This window comes from Molothrus aeneus, chromosome 19 (genome assembly GCF_037042795.1).
Source record: "Molothrus aeneus isolate 106 chromosome 19, BPBGC_Maene_1.0, whole genome shotgun sequence".
Classification (NCBI taxonomy): Eukaryota; Metazoa; Chordata; class Aves; order Passeriformes; family Icteridae; genus Molothrus; species Molothrus aeneus.
In genome coordinates, this window is record NC_089664.1 from 6,734,121 (window position 1) to 6,748,240 (window position 14,120).

General features: G+C 56.3%; 1 protein-coding gene across 1 annotated transcript; it reads left to right on the forward strand.

Moving 5' to 3' along the window:
* The first annotated feature begins 5,244 nt into the window (after positions 1-5,244).
* On the forward strand, positions 5,245-13,514 carry PRDM12 (PR/SET domain 12). Its single transcript, XM_066562906.1, has 5 exons — positions 5,245-5,509; positions 6,296-6,486; positions 7,455-7,610; positions 11,017-11,128; positions 12,001-13,514. The coding sequence occupies exons 1-5, from the start codon at positions 5,296-5,298 to the stop codon at positions 12,381-12,383; spliced, it is 1,056 nt and encodes a 351-aa protein (XP_066419003.1). The 5' UTR covers positions 5,245-5,295; the 3' UTR covers positions 12,384-13,514.
* The last annotated feature ends 606 nt before the right edge of the window (positions 13,515-14,120 follow it).

Below are 14,120 nucleotides of genomic sequence, written 5' to 3' on the forward strand. Positions count from 1 at the left end.
GCCCTGTGCCGGAGCTTTTTCCCCGCACCAAACGCTCCGTGCCCGGAGCTGCTCAGGAGAACCCGAGCCCTCCCCACTGCTCCAGCCCCTCGGAGGGCAGCAGGGACAGGGTGGCAGTGCGCGGTTTGGAGGGAAACAAGAGGCCACTCAGCTCCATCCATGGATGGGGCACCCTGGGCATGGTCGCTCTCTTTTTGCCCCTGGGGAGGTGGCAGCGCATCCTCCTCACCGCGCACCTGCGTGTGCCCTGTGTTGGCACTGGGATGGGGAACGCCAGGAGCTGCTCCGAAGCAGGATGGGGACTCATGGGGACCCCTCCTCGGTGTCCCCTCGGGCCCGGGATGAAGCTCCCCAGGTGATGATGCAGGGGAGCTGCGTGGGGCGGATGAAGAAGGCACAGGTGGGAAGTCCCACCCTATAGAGGGAACATGCCAAGGATCCGCCGGCCCCCTCAGCCCGGGCTCACCCTGGGCATCGCCTTGTCCTCGCCTTGTCCTCCTGCACTCCCTGCTCCGCTGGTGGGAGCGTTCCCGGGCGCAGGTAACATTTGGGCACATTCCCATAACCGAGGGTCACCAACTGCTGCGGCGGCAGGGCCGGAGCCCCTCTCCAGCGCTGCTGTTTGCTTTGCAGCCTCCTTAGCCCCCATTGAGGCTTTTCAGCTTCAGCCCCTTCAGGGGGTTTAAGTAGGTAAAACCTGAGGAAGAGGCTATTTTCCTCCCTCCCTTTTGAGCCCTGCCTTGTGCCCAAAAGGCCCCCTTGTTTCACGCGTGCCAGTCACCTGGCTGGGCCCCCAGCCCCTTTCTCTCCCAGCCTCCCTTTTCTTTCTCCTTTCTCTCTTTTGACTTTTCCAGGAGCCCTCGCTCTCCAAACGAGCTTCAGATTGGATCCAGATTGAGGTCCCTTTGTCTTTCAAGGGTTGTACTAAGCTAATTAAATGTGATCCCAACAAATAAACGCAGATCTCCCCATTACATTCAGGCCTGCCTTTCAGGCAGCACCGGGCGGCCCCTCGCCCCCGCCCGCTCCGCGCAGGGTCCCCCTCATTGAGTCCTGGCCATTGAAAGCACTGCCGGGATTTCTTTTGTGCCGGGGGTCTCCGAGCCCTTTTTCCATCAGAAAAGACCCCCAAACAGCAGCTCGGCCTTTGTGAGTTTGCAAGCAAACGCCAAAGAAAAGCCCCCTGAATGCTTTAATAAATGACACATTTAGCAACTTCGGAGGCGCCTGGCTCCTGCGGCAGCCGCAGGGGTGCGATGATCCCTCCTGCCCCGGCTCCCCCGGCTCCTGCAGGGGTGCGATGATCCCTCCTGCCCCCCTTTCCCTCCGGCTCCCGGGGCATTTGCAGCCCGTGGAGGCGCAGACGTTGCGGCCGGAGCAGCTGAGCGCCTCGGCTCCCAGCCCGGCTCTCGGCCGTGTCCTTTCCCGGCGCTCGGAGCAGGTGATGGGGTCGGCCGGGCCGCCCTGCGCCGGCCGCGGGCACCAGGGCAGCGGGCAGCGGGCAGGGCGCGGCGGGGCGGCCGGGGCCAGGGGGCTTTTGAACTCAGACCCCGTGGTCCCTTCGCCTCGTATTAGTGCTGGCAAATCCAAAATCGTTCTTAATGACACATACCAGCCCCCTCCCCCGGATCGGGGGCTGCGCTGGACTTTTCTCAGCTCAACTAATATCTTTTTAATGACTTTGGGAGGGGGCAGAGCCCGGCTCTGCCCTAGAGCCTGGATTGCTCCAAACAGATGTTGGGGCAGAGGGAGGGGGATGCTCTTCCCTGCCAGGGACTTTCTTCTAAAGTTCAAACGAGAGGGGAGCTTTCAATCACCGCTAAAAATGTATTTCTCCCCATTGAACAATGGGCTTCTTTCTGCGCCCGAGGGGACTCGGCTGCGATCGCGTTTCTGCTGCCGGAGAGGAGAAACCTCCGGGTTTAGGGCACGAAAAACTCAGCTTCGAAAAGGCTCTTCCCTGCGCCGGTTATTTTCGTAGCTCTCCATCCCTCCTGCCTTCTACCCTCTACGGAAAAAAAAATATAATAAAAATAATACAAAATTGTACTAACGAAGCACTAATCCTCCTTCCGCGCTGCAGCCCTTCCCCGCCGCACAGGAGCCGCCGCAGAGCTTTGCGGTGAAACCGGGCAGCGAATGCGGGGTTTGAGGAAAGAATCGCGGCTGCACCGGCCCGGGGCAGCGGCGGCTCCATCCCCTCATCCCGGCTCCATCGCCGGCGGCCCCACAAGAGTTAAATTTTAAAGCAAATCAAATTCCCATTGGCCACTGTATATTATCTCAGCAGTCTTCATTTGATACCTCTTTAATACAGAAAGGAGCTTTTCAAACCCCTTTTCTCTCTTTTCTCCCCGCCACTCTTTAAGAGCAATAAATGTTCAACTGCAATAACTATAAATCAATCTCCGCTCTGTTCAAATCCTATTCATGCGAAGGGCTGGAAGAGGGGAGAGAGCTCCCCCCTCCCCCCCGCCCCCCAAAAAGCAGCTGCTGGGCTCTAATCTCCTTTCTTGCACTGTCATTCACCCTCATTTTTCCTCCATCACCCCATCCCTGCAATCTTTTCTTGTTTTGCTTTTCTTTTCTCTCTTTGCTGCATTATGATCCCATGTCTCCCCTCATCAGACCCCAACCTTGTCCAGATCCTGACCATCCCCTTGTAGGCTGTGAAAGAAAAGAAGAGTCCATGGATGTCAAATTGGTCTCAAAAAGACCATGAAAGATTGATTTGCTCCACTTTTCTTCTGCCTGACATTATTTCTGAGGGTCCTGAATGGGAAACCAGAAAGTCTGGGACTGGAATAAAGATGTTCTCTCTGTAAGGGGGAGACGGGGGGGAAAAATGCCCATTTACTCCTGGCCCATCAACCCTGCAAAACAGAGCAAAAGAAAAGAGGACTGTGGCTATTCAGAGTCAGACCAATATGTACACCTCCCAACAATATGCCAATATACTGAGGGCTTCTCTATTAACACCCATGAATATTAAAGTGCTCACTAAACGCTCAGAAGGAACTTTGGGAATATACACATGAAAATACAAGCAGCATTGTGCGGGGCTCAGAACAATGGGGCGGCGATAATGGCCCTTCTCTATTAACAGCCATGAATATTAAACTTGTTTCCTCTTAAATGTTAAAAAGGAGGGATAGCTGCGATATTAAAAAAGAGAAATGAGTAGGGGGTAGGGGGGGGGAACACACAGCAAAGCACCTTCCTAGGACCGGGAAGAAGCTTTGGGAAACAGCTGGGGATATTTAAAACCACGTAGAAAATGGAAGAATTTTTTTTCCCACCTTTTTTTACCACTACCCCCCCGCACGGCCGAGCCGAGCCCCCGCAGCCGGGAGCGGGGTTCAGCGCAGCCCGCACCGGAGCCGCAGGGGGTTCAAGAGCATCTATTATTTATTTTGTCCCGGGATAACTTGAAGGTTGAAGGGTTTTCCTGGGGAAACGGAGGAAAAAAAAAAATAAAAAAAAGCAATCCGATGACTGGCTTGCCTCGGCGACTGGAGGGAGCCGGTGTTGGGAACCTTTCCACCTGATGCGTTATGTTTTGCAAGGCTGAAATATCCTGACGGCTCCTCTAGCCAAAGTCCAGAAAAACAAAATAAACTTATTTTTTACGCTTATTAAACCAATCCCTGGCAGGTTGTTAACAGGACAGCGCTGCCTCTCGCCGGGCGAAGCCCCGAAAGTAAGCGCAGGTTTGGGTGCGTTCCTGACATCTGCGTTGCTTCTTGATTGAATTAATAGAAGTAATTAATTGCACACTGGTTGTAGCATCATTTCACCCAGGCCAGAATACACTCCACAGCTTCCCCCTATAAGATCCCCACGCAGGGGAGAGGCTGGGGGCTTGGGCTGGGCTTGGCTGCTGCTCCGGGCACGGTGAGACCCGGCGGGGCTTCCCGGGACTCCGGGCTGCGAGAACCGGCCTTTGAGCGCCTGAGGATCCTGGGGGCCCAGCCTTCTTCCCGCAGCCCTTTACAGCCCCTCGTCCCCATGAAAATCAAAAGAACAAGGCTAAGGAGAGGGCTCTAAGCTCCGACACAGCAGGACTAGGTTTAAATCCGGGAAAGATTAACCCTTTGCTGAGCCGGCGAAGCTCGGGCCCCGAGGGGAGCGCTGGGTTTGGGGGCACCGCTCTGATGTCACCTTGCTGGGGAGCAGAGGTGGCTGCGGAGCTCCTGGCTCGGCAGGGCGGGGATGGGCGCCGTGGCTGGCCGGGGAACGCCTTCGGGTGCGGGGACGGGGGAGATGCGGCGGCAGAGCCCCGGAGATACCGCAGCCTCCCCGGGTGCGGGTCCGGCACTGGGGGAACACGGCAGGGCATGGTTGCGATTGCGGGAGACCGGGGATCCACCAGCGGTTCCCAATCCACACCTGGGCACAATTCCTGCGGGGATGTGAGATCGGGGACCGGCCGGGCTGGTGCCGGCAGCCGGGTGAGCCCTGACTTGGGGTCCGGCGGGGATCAGCCCCGGGAGCGCGTCCCACCCTCCCCGTGCTTGGGGACCCTCTCCCGGCATTCGGGGGAGCAGCGCCGGAGCCTCCCGGTGCTGCCGGTCCCGGCCGGGAAAGCCGGGGATGCGGGGGGCAGCGAGGAGCCGAGCACGGTCGGGACCAGCTCCGGGAGCCTCAGCCCGTTCCCCCGGGGCTGCGAGGGCCAAACGCCGCAGAGCACCGGGAGCTGTCGGGCTCGGGGCCGCCGATTTCGTTGTGGTGCTCAATGGCCCCAAAGCGCAGCGTTTTAATCCCAAAACGAGCGCGGGGGCCAGGTGGGGAGCGGGACCGTGCCCGAGGGTGCGCCCCGTCCGTGGGACACCGGCGGGGACATTTCTGCCCGTTTCGCTGCTGTTCTGCCGTGCCCGGGGCAGGTGCCCGGGTTTGGGTTTGCCCGGGCCGGGAGGTGCGGGGGCCCGAGCCGGTGCGTGTGTGTGTATCGGTGTGTGTATATATGTGTGTATCCTGTGTTTGTGTGTGTTTGTGTGTGTTTGTGTGTGTGTGTGTGTGTGTGTGTGCTCGCCGTGTCCCTCCCTCCCTCCAGCCACCCCACCCCCGGGAGGGGAGGGAAGGAGGAGATGGGAGGGGGGGGCTCCGACGGCTCGCCTCGCTCCGGCAGCCCCAGTCTCTCCGCCAACGTCAGGGAGGTCATTAATAACCAATTAGGAGGGTCAATGAAGCTCATATATAGCCGGGCGGGAGCCGCCGAGCCGAACGGAGCCCAGCCCGCCGCCCACCGCCCGCCGCGCCCGGCCCCGTCGCGCTCGGCCCCGCCGCCTCGCCCCCATGATGGGCTCGGTGCTGCCCGCCGAGGCCCTGGTCCTCAAGCCTGGGCTGAAGCCGCAGGGGCTCTCGCTGGCCGAGGTGATCACCTCCGACATCCTGCACAGCTTCCTCTACGGCCGCTGGAGAAACGTCCTGGGCGAGCAGCTCTTCGAAGAGAAGAGCAGCCCCAAGACAGCCTTCACGGCCGAAGTCCTGGCTCAGTCCTTCTCCGGAGGTGAGTGACCCCCCCGGACCCTCCCCGATCCCCCCGGTTTCCCCCATCGGCCCCGGGCCGGCTCCCGGAGTCCGGCGGCGGGATGCGGTCCCGGCGCCCCGCTCTCCCCAGGCGTGGGACTGGGGAAAAAGGGCTTTAAATTCATTTGGTTAACTTGGGCTTGACCTGAGAAAGTTCCCACTTAAACCGCGGGCTGGGGGGGCCGTCCCGCATTCAGCCGCCCCGGGACAATATCTTTTCTCTCGCCCCGGCATCGCCGGGGCGTCCCAGCTCCCTTTTCCCCCTCTCGGATTTCTGTTCCTCTCTTAATTTACCATGAAGGCTAATTCCATTTCCATTCACGATATGTCAACCATCTCATCTCCCCATTTTGTAAGAGGAATTCCTGGGCCCTTTTAAACAAGCCCTCGCGCCATTCAGGCACAATGTACCGCTACAGCATTCCTAAAGGACTAATGAATTTAGAATTAGCAATTTCTTTCTAGTTGAGTTTAATGAATGCAGATCACTTTAACAGCATGACAAATTGCTGGATGGGCCGAAATAGACACCATTTAACCTCCTTTCCCAGCCCCGCTCCCTCGCCCAGCCCGGGATGCTTTTCCCAGGTACCTCCTCAATGCCCCGGGGGAACCTTGTACCGCTTTGTGGGAGCCCGGTTGGGCGTTTCAAAGGCTCAGCCCCGGGGTCTGCGCTGGGGCCGGGGTTGGGCGGGGTCCCCGCCGACCCGATCTCCCTCCTCTCCCCCACCCCTGTCCCTTTCTGAGCCGGTCTCCCCCCTCGCAGAGGTGCAGAAACTCTCCAGCCTGGTGCTGCCGTCGGAAGTGATAATCGCCCAGAGCTCCATCCCCGGGGAAGGGCTCGGCATCTTCTCCAAGACTTGGATCAAGGCTGGCACCGAGATGGGGCCGTTCACGGGCAGGGTCATCTCCCCCGAACACGTGGACCTGTGCAAGAACAACAACCTCATGTGGGAGGTAACGACCCCCCGAGCCAGGACTGGTCTGGGGAGAAGCAGGGACGGGGGCTGGGGCTCTGTCCCGTGCTTGGGCACCATTGAGAACCATCCTTGTGCCTCAGTTTCCCCATTCATGCAAATATCTGGCCAGGTGGGTTTAGGAGCCCCTTGCAGGAGAGGGATGAGGTTTGCCCAGTCCTCGGGGTGCAGCCAGCCCTCAGAGGAGCCCCGAAACGCCGTTGCTCGCGTCCCGTGCAGGCGGATCACGCCCTGCCCTGCCCATCCCGTCCTGGTGGAACACCCCCGACTGGTTGCTGCCTGCACTGGCCACAGTGGACAAAACCAGCTCTGCCCTGTCCCTTGCCCCCTGTCCCTTGCCCCCTGCTTTGCCCCAGCCCTGGTGAGGTTAATCCCGAATGAAATCGTGGAGTTTGGGGGGATCTGAGATGCCAGGACATTGTGCACTAATGCACAGTGAATAGGGAGGGTTTTCCTTTTTTTTTTTTAACAATTTGTTTGACTCAGACTAGCACTTCTTAATTATTGTTAATTATTATTGTAATTTTGTACCTATCAGAAACTTGCCTTATCCTTTTTGGCGCGCTGCTAAGCATCTTTCCAGGCCTGGCATGCACCTTCCCCCTCCACCCAGGGATTCTCCTGCTCCCATGGCAGCCGCAGGATGCTGAACAGCCCCTTCCTCTAGGGCTGAGCTGCTGGTGGGGCTGTGATGAGAAGGGAAATTGAGGAAGGGAGCTGGGTTATGCAGGGAGATTGGCACGGCTGGTCCTGCCAGCCCCTGTGAGAGCAGGGCACATTTCTCAGCCCTGCCGCAGTCCAGCACCATGAGCAGGAAGGGTTCAGCATCTCCTGGCTGTTGTCAGGATCTCAGCCCCGAGGCTCTGCTGGCTTTGAGCCTGTCCCAGAGGTGGAGGGGCTCAGCCCACTGCGGGCAGCATTGCTACCGAGCCCTCTCTGCCCTCACAGGTTTTCAATGAGGATGGCACAGTGCGGTACTTCATTGACGCCAGCCAGGAGGATCACCGCAGCTGGATGACCTACATCAAATGTGCACGGAACGAGCAGGAGCAGAACCTCGAGGTTGTCCAGATCGGGAACAGCATCTTCTACAAGGCTATTGAGGTAAGTGGGGCTGAAGGGCAACCGGGAATCTGCAATAGAAGAAGTCGGGTGGTGGGATCCCCCATCCTACAGACTCTCGCTCCCTTGTTCTTTGGGTTGTTGGCGGGGTGTCTGTGGAAGGACACGGCAGCTTTTCCATCCTTGGCACTCAGATTCACCTGCAGAGGTAGAAACCATAGGGAAGGGTTGTTGCATGGGCTTCAGGGGGTAGTAAAGGTCCCTTCTCCTCTCTGCACCCTTTCTGTGGGCTCATGGAGCGATGTGTGTTGAACAGGGTGAGAGTAGATCCTTGTTTGGGGTGCAAAGCATGAAAAGAGCTGCAGTTCTGGCCAATATGGGGCTTTGGGCAAGGACAGAGCTTGGATGCTCTATTAAAAAAAAGAGATTTTGTGCAGAACCTGCTTCTTTATAGCAGAGTAAAGTTTGGGGGGTTCTGTTCTGTTCTGTTCTGTTCTGTTCTGCCCTGGGCTTTACACTGTGGGGAGGGGGCTCTTCCTGCCCCCCATCCCTGTGCTCCTGCATGAAGTGCTGGTCTGTACTGGCACAGGAGCAGGGGCAGGGTCCCAGAGGTGGCACAGGCTGCTGTGCAGTGGGGTGACGGCTGAAGGGTGCCCACAGCTCCCTACAGCAGACCCTGGGATGGAGGTGGGTGTCTGGCACCCTGGCATTATTGGTGACGTGCATACAAATCACACAGTGCCAGAGCAGGGTGATGGTGGGGACCAGCCCTGCTTATGTGCAGTGTCCCCATAACCCAGCGCTATTGCAGGTGGTGGCTTGGGGTGTAAAGCATGAAAAGAGCTGCACAAGGTCCTGTGCCACAGCTCTGGCTTAAAGAGTTACGGGAGGGGACTCGTCCCAGTCCATCCCAGACCAGCACTGTGGGATTGTGCCCCTCCAGGGTTGGGTTCAGAGTCTCACCTGAGGATGTTTGCAGTGGGAAAGGGTCTCAGCTGGGAGTGACCATGGGTGCCTGCTGGCTCCGTGGGCACGGGCAGTGCTCTGGATCTGTCCAGGCTCCTGCAGTGTCCACAGAGGAGCACAAACCCAAATGCTCCATGGCACAGGACCACAGCAGGGCTGGGTGAGGGATTGCTGCCACAGGGTGGCAAAGGAAAATGGGTGGGTAGGAAGAGGATCAGATATTCTCTCCTGCTGGAGAGTCCTGTGTGCCCTTTGGGCTCTGCCACCTTTCCCAAGAGCTCCAAGCACTTCCCTGCTGTTCTCCTGCTGGACAACAGGCTTTAGGTGTTTCTAGTTTTAAGACTTGATGATATTTCTGTGGGCAGCTGTTCCTGTTGTGACAGTACCTTAAGTACTTTTTACTACTGTTCTTAAATTATGCAAATAAGTAAAATAATCCCAGGTAGCCGTGGTGTAATTAGGAACATAGCTGTGGTTTTTTACACCTGGTGCAGGCACAGATGATGGGAGGGTGAACAAATGTTTGGATATAGCCATGATCCAGCTGTGGGCTTGCTCCTAGGGCTGAAGCAGTGAGCAGTGGAGCAGGATGGGTTTAATTCCCTTGGCACAAGCAGAGAATTTGAGATGCTGAGAGTGCAGAACCCCAAGGGATGTGTGGGAGGAGGTGGGCATGAAGGGTCCCTGCTGTCACACTGCTCCCCAAGCTCGGCAGGGCACGCACACACAGATCCAAACTTAGGTGCTGCCCTGCTCAGCACCAGAGGTGTCCATGCATAGCCATTGTCACCCTACATCCCCTACCAGCCCTGGTGGCTTCCCAACCAGTGAATCCATCTCTTTGGATGCCTTTCTCACCTAAATGCCAAAAACCAGACTGATTTGGTGCTTTTTTTTCCCGTTTACCTTGGATATTTTAATGCATTTTGCCCGTTCCTGCCCTTATTTGCTGATTTGTTTTTCCCATCCTCTTTCTCAGCAATACCAAGTTGCTGCTGCTGGAAAATAAAGTGAAGACAGAAAGTTTTGGCCTTTGATCTGAAGGCCACAAGATTCCTGCGGGGCAATTTGAATTTTCTTTGGGGTGTATGCACGTGGGTGCTCATCTGCTGCTGGTATGGCTGCAGCAGCTTCAGCAGAAAAAACCACACACCCATGCAGATTGTTTTTTTCCTTTCAGCAATATGTTATTTGCTTGTATTAAAAATTACTAATTTTCTGTCAAGAGTAAATAATGACAAGAAACGTCATCAATTTGGGATGCAAAAGGATATTGGCTTCCCCTGAATCCCAAATTCCTCCTCTGCAGCCCAGTGAGGTCTTTATGCAGAGGGACAAAGATATGAAGTAAAATTCCTATTTATTTCAAACGCTTTAAATTCAACATATTTTCAATGTTGAGGTGATTGAACTTAGCATCTGTGTTTCCTGAGGATAATATTTTACTGGAATCTAACATGCTCAGTGTACAGAAAGCCATCCTCCAAAACACAGGACGTTCCTATTTCTAAATTAGGTTCTTAGCAGTAGGGGACTGCTAGGGAAAATATGTATTTTTTTAGGAAGTGATGTTGTTATTAGTGTTGTTTGAACGGGTCTGAGAGGACCCATCTTCCCAGGAGGGGCTGCTGCACGAGGGGAGCCGTGAGCGGCGTTTCCTGGCCGCTCGCCCTGGCCATGTGGGAACACGACAGGAACAGCAGGGACAGGAGAATCCCATCACTGCAGGGAAATGGGAGCGTGGATGATGCAAAACCCCTGCCCCCCTGCTCCTGTAGCTGTCCTTGGGCTGTTGCAGGCACGGCAGCTTTGGAGGGGGATATAAGCAGCGTTTCACACCTGAGCCACGGTCTCTGACAGCAGTTCTGAGCTCTCCTCTGCTCCGGGGGCTGATGAGCCCTTTGCTGGCAGATCTGCATTTCCACCTTCTAAAATCGGCCCCAGCAGGGGTGGGTGGGTAGGAGATGCTGCCTGTGCCCTGCAGCTGAAGGGCACTGATGGCTCTGTCCAAAGAGAGAATGCTCTGCTGGAGCCCTGAGCTGGGGCTCCGTCCCAGCTCCCTGCTTTGGTCTCTGTCACTTGTGCTGATTGTGGCTCCACAAATGTTTTTTTTCTCCATGTCTCTGTTTCACCCTGTCCTGGTCTCCTTGAGCTGCTGGGACCTCTGGGTCCTGCACTCTGGAGACTCCAGATCTGTCCCTGTGCTCTGTAGCTGTGTATTTGCCCATAACCCTGTTTGTATCCCAGCTTGGGGGAGAGTCTGGAGTGGGTTTGTGCTGGTGCTGAGCTCTGCCATCACCTCCAGTGCTGCATCCTGGGCTGCTCCGTGCCTGCCTGTGGGTGTTGGGGACTGCTGGCAGGTCTCAGATGGCAGCAGGGTCTCACAGAAATAGGGCACAGCCAGGGTAGGTCTGAATGGATCAGAGCAGGGATGGATGTCCATTGCCCCTCCCAACAACCCTTTCTTTATCTCTCTTTCTAGATGATTCCTCCAGACCAAGAGCTGCTGGTCTGGTATGGGAACTCCCACAACACCTTCCTGGGCATCCCAGGCGTGCCAGGGCTGGAAGAGGAGCAGAAGAAGAACAAACATGGTAGGTAACATCAGAAAGAGCCAAGGCTGCAGCATCCCTGACTGCTCACCCTGTGCCCAGCTCTGAGGCCATTGGGCAGGGACATCCCAGGGGTATGTCAGATATCCCAGTTCTCTGTGGACAAGCACAGGGACTATGAGATGATCCACACAGCTCGAGTAGGTCTTCAATAATTCAGGACAATGCCTCCAGGCCAATCTGCCCATGGCTGTTGCTGGTGGGGTGTTGGCAATCTCTGCCTGACCCAGCCAGGCAGGGAGGAGTAGTGCAGGGTGTGAGTGCAAGGCAGCCCCAGCACCCCATGAAACACCAAGTGGATGTAGCCTCTATGCCCCCACTCTGCATTTAAAGGATCTTAACCACCAACACAGGCGGGCTTTCTCTCCTTGGGCTTTTGCTCTCTGCTTGTCTCAGTGGCTCCCAGAGCTGCTTCTCTGTGGCACGGCAGAGATCAGGCTGTGTTTGGAGCCACTTCTGTACTCCCTGACTCTGCTCCCCACTCTGAGAGAGCCATGCCTGAGCCCAGCAGAGCGAGGGGAGAAGCTGGGACTGATTGGGGGTTCCTGAGAATTCCTGCACCCACCTCCTCCAGCTCTGCTTCAGCCCAGGGAGGGGAAAATTGGTTTTGTGCCCATTTATATTCATTCAGCTCAGCTTGAATGAATCCCCTTACCTAAATCTGGCTGAGTGCATTCCCAGCACTGGCTGCATCCCAAAATCCTAAGAGCCAGCCAGGACAGGTGACCTCAGCAGCAGGGAGCCAGCAAGAGGGCAGTGGGGACTTTCCAGAGCACCCAGCACCCCAGGGACTTGTGGGGAGGGTGAGCTGCTGTGCTGGAGGGCAGCACCTGACTATCTCCTGTCATCCCCAGAGGATTTCCACGCGGTGGAGACGGGGGCCAGCACAACGGGGCGCATGCGCTGCGTCATCTGCCACCGCGGCTTCAACTCCCGCAGCAACCTGCGCTCCCACATGCGCATCCACACCCTGGACAAGCCCTTCGTGTGCCGCTTCTGCAACCGCCGCTTCAGCCAGTCCTCCACGCTCCGCAACCACGTCCGCTTGCACACGGGTGAGCGGCCCTACAAGTGCCAGGTTTGCCAAAGTGCCTATTCCCAGCTCGCGGGGCTGCGGGCGCACCAGAAAAGCGCCCGCCACCGGCCCCCCAACGCCTCCCTGCAGGCCCACTCGCCCGCCCTGCCCGTGCCCCACCCTGCCTCCCTGGCCCATCACATCCCCACCATGGTGCTGTGAAGCCCCGGCGTGGCAGCAGGATTTGGGAAAGCAGACACTGATGCTGAGACATGTGATGAACTGGGGGGGTAGCCCTTGGCTGAGCTGCTTTGTGTCTCAGAGAGTGTTGGGTTGTTTTTGGGCATCGCTGACTGTGAGGGGTTGGCAGGAGGGGAAGCCCCAGCTCTGCGGCTGAGTTGTGGGGGATCATCCCCAGGGAGATGTGGCACAGGGTGGGCTGTGGGTTTGTGTGGGTTTACCAGTGCGCTGGGGGAGGACTGGGAGAGCCGAAAAGCCAGGCTTGGAGGAGTCATGCCTGGGTTTTAGAGATAATTTGGTAGAAAGAAAAGTTCCTCTTTTGTGTCCTCCTCTGCTGTAGCAGATGTGTGCCCCACTGAAAGGTTGGCACAGCCCTGATGTGGCCACCCCAGTCATACCTGTCTGCCCTGGGAGTGGCTTTGGCCTCGGTGGCTCCTTCCAAGGGACACCTTTCCCTGCTTGAGAGCCCGGAGTTAATGAACATTTGCATTTTCCTGCACCTGAGCCCCCTTTGCCCATCCTGCTCCAGCCAGAGCCCTGTACTGGGGTCTGTCACCGCTCCAAGCCGTGCTGTGGCAGAGGGGACACCGTGCCAGCTGGGCATGCCCATCCACAGGCAGGATTTGTGGGGACCCGGAGCTCTGCCGGGCTGTGCCTGGTCCAGCCATGGCAGCTCTTCTCCCTATCCCTTTCCCAGCTCTGAAGGAACATTTTGGTTGGAACTGCTACTGCCCTCTGGGGACAGAGAAAACCTGTCCCCGGGCCAGCTCTGTCCCCAGGGACAACTCTAAGCGCCCTCTGGAGTCCCCACATTGCGGAGGAGAGCTGTGTAACATAAATCGTAAAAAAAAAGGTATTCTAATATTAATTATAAGTCTAAGATGTATAAAGTTCTCACAAACCGTGTTTCACTTCCAGAAGAAAATAAACAAAAAACAAAACAAAAGAGAAAAAAAAAAAACCCCAAACAACTGTCACTTTAACTTTGTAAATATTTATGTAAACATTATTTACAAGACTTTGATATTATATATTATTTGATTGTATATGTACACAGTGTAAATACATTTGTACCTCTCTTGTATTCTAAATAAAAATTACTTGGAACATTTATCATTTAGAAGAGGGATTGCATGGAGAGCTTTATTTTATGTGCCAGTGCCAGGATGTGGGTATTGCGATGAGTGAAGGTCTTAACTACCACAACAATCTGTGAGTGAGGATCTGTTGGACCAAGAAGTGCAACTGGGAGGGGAAAATCCCCCAATTTTTGGCTAAAGAAGCCCTTTTTTGGGTCTGGAAGCTGGGGTAAGGGCTGGCTCACTCTGGAGCGGGTGCTATCTACCGACTCCACCCAGCCAATCCCTATTCTTGTGAACTTGTACAGTCATCTATAAAGCCACAGCTACTGCCATCCTTTGATACATTCCATGAATTAGTGCCTATATTTCGGCTGTGATGGGACATAGGTGCAAGCCCTCCTGAAGGGAAGGGACATATTTGCTGACGGTCATCGCGGGCTGCTTTTCCCGAAGCATTTCCTCCGCAGCCGGTGCTTGAATGGATAAAACTTTTCCGCGGACGTATCAGTTCGTGCTGGCACAGCTCGGCCGAGGGCAAGGGCTCAGGGCCGAGTCCCCCGGGGATGTTTGAGCCGAGCGTGAGCACCGGCCAGCTGGGGAGGGCATGAAAGGATTGCCCTCAGGGGGACACCGTGTG

Bases quoted from the DNA above. Each gene is read 5' to 3' on its own strand.
- PRDM12 (XM_066562906.1), top strand. From the start codon at position 5,296: ATGATGGGCTCGGTGCTGCCCGCCGAGGCCCTGGTCCTCAAGCCTGGG. The intron at 6,487-7,454 runs GTAACGACCCCC...CTGCCCTCACAG, and splicing joins ACAACAACCTCATGTGGGAG to GTTTTCAATGAGGATGGCAC. The intron at 11,129-12,000 runs GTAGGTAACATC...TGTCATCCCCAG, and splicing joins GCAGAAGAAGAACAAACATG to AGGATTTCCACGCGGTGGAG.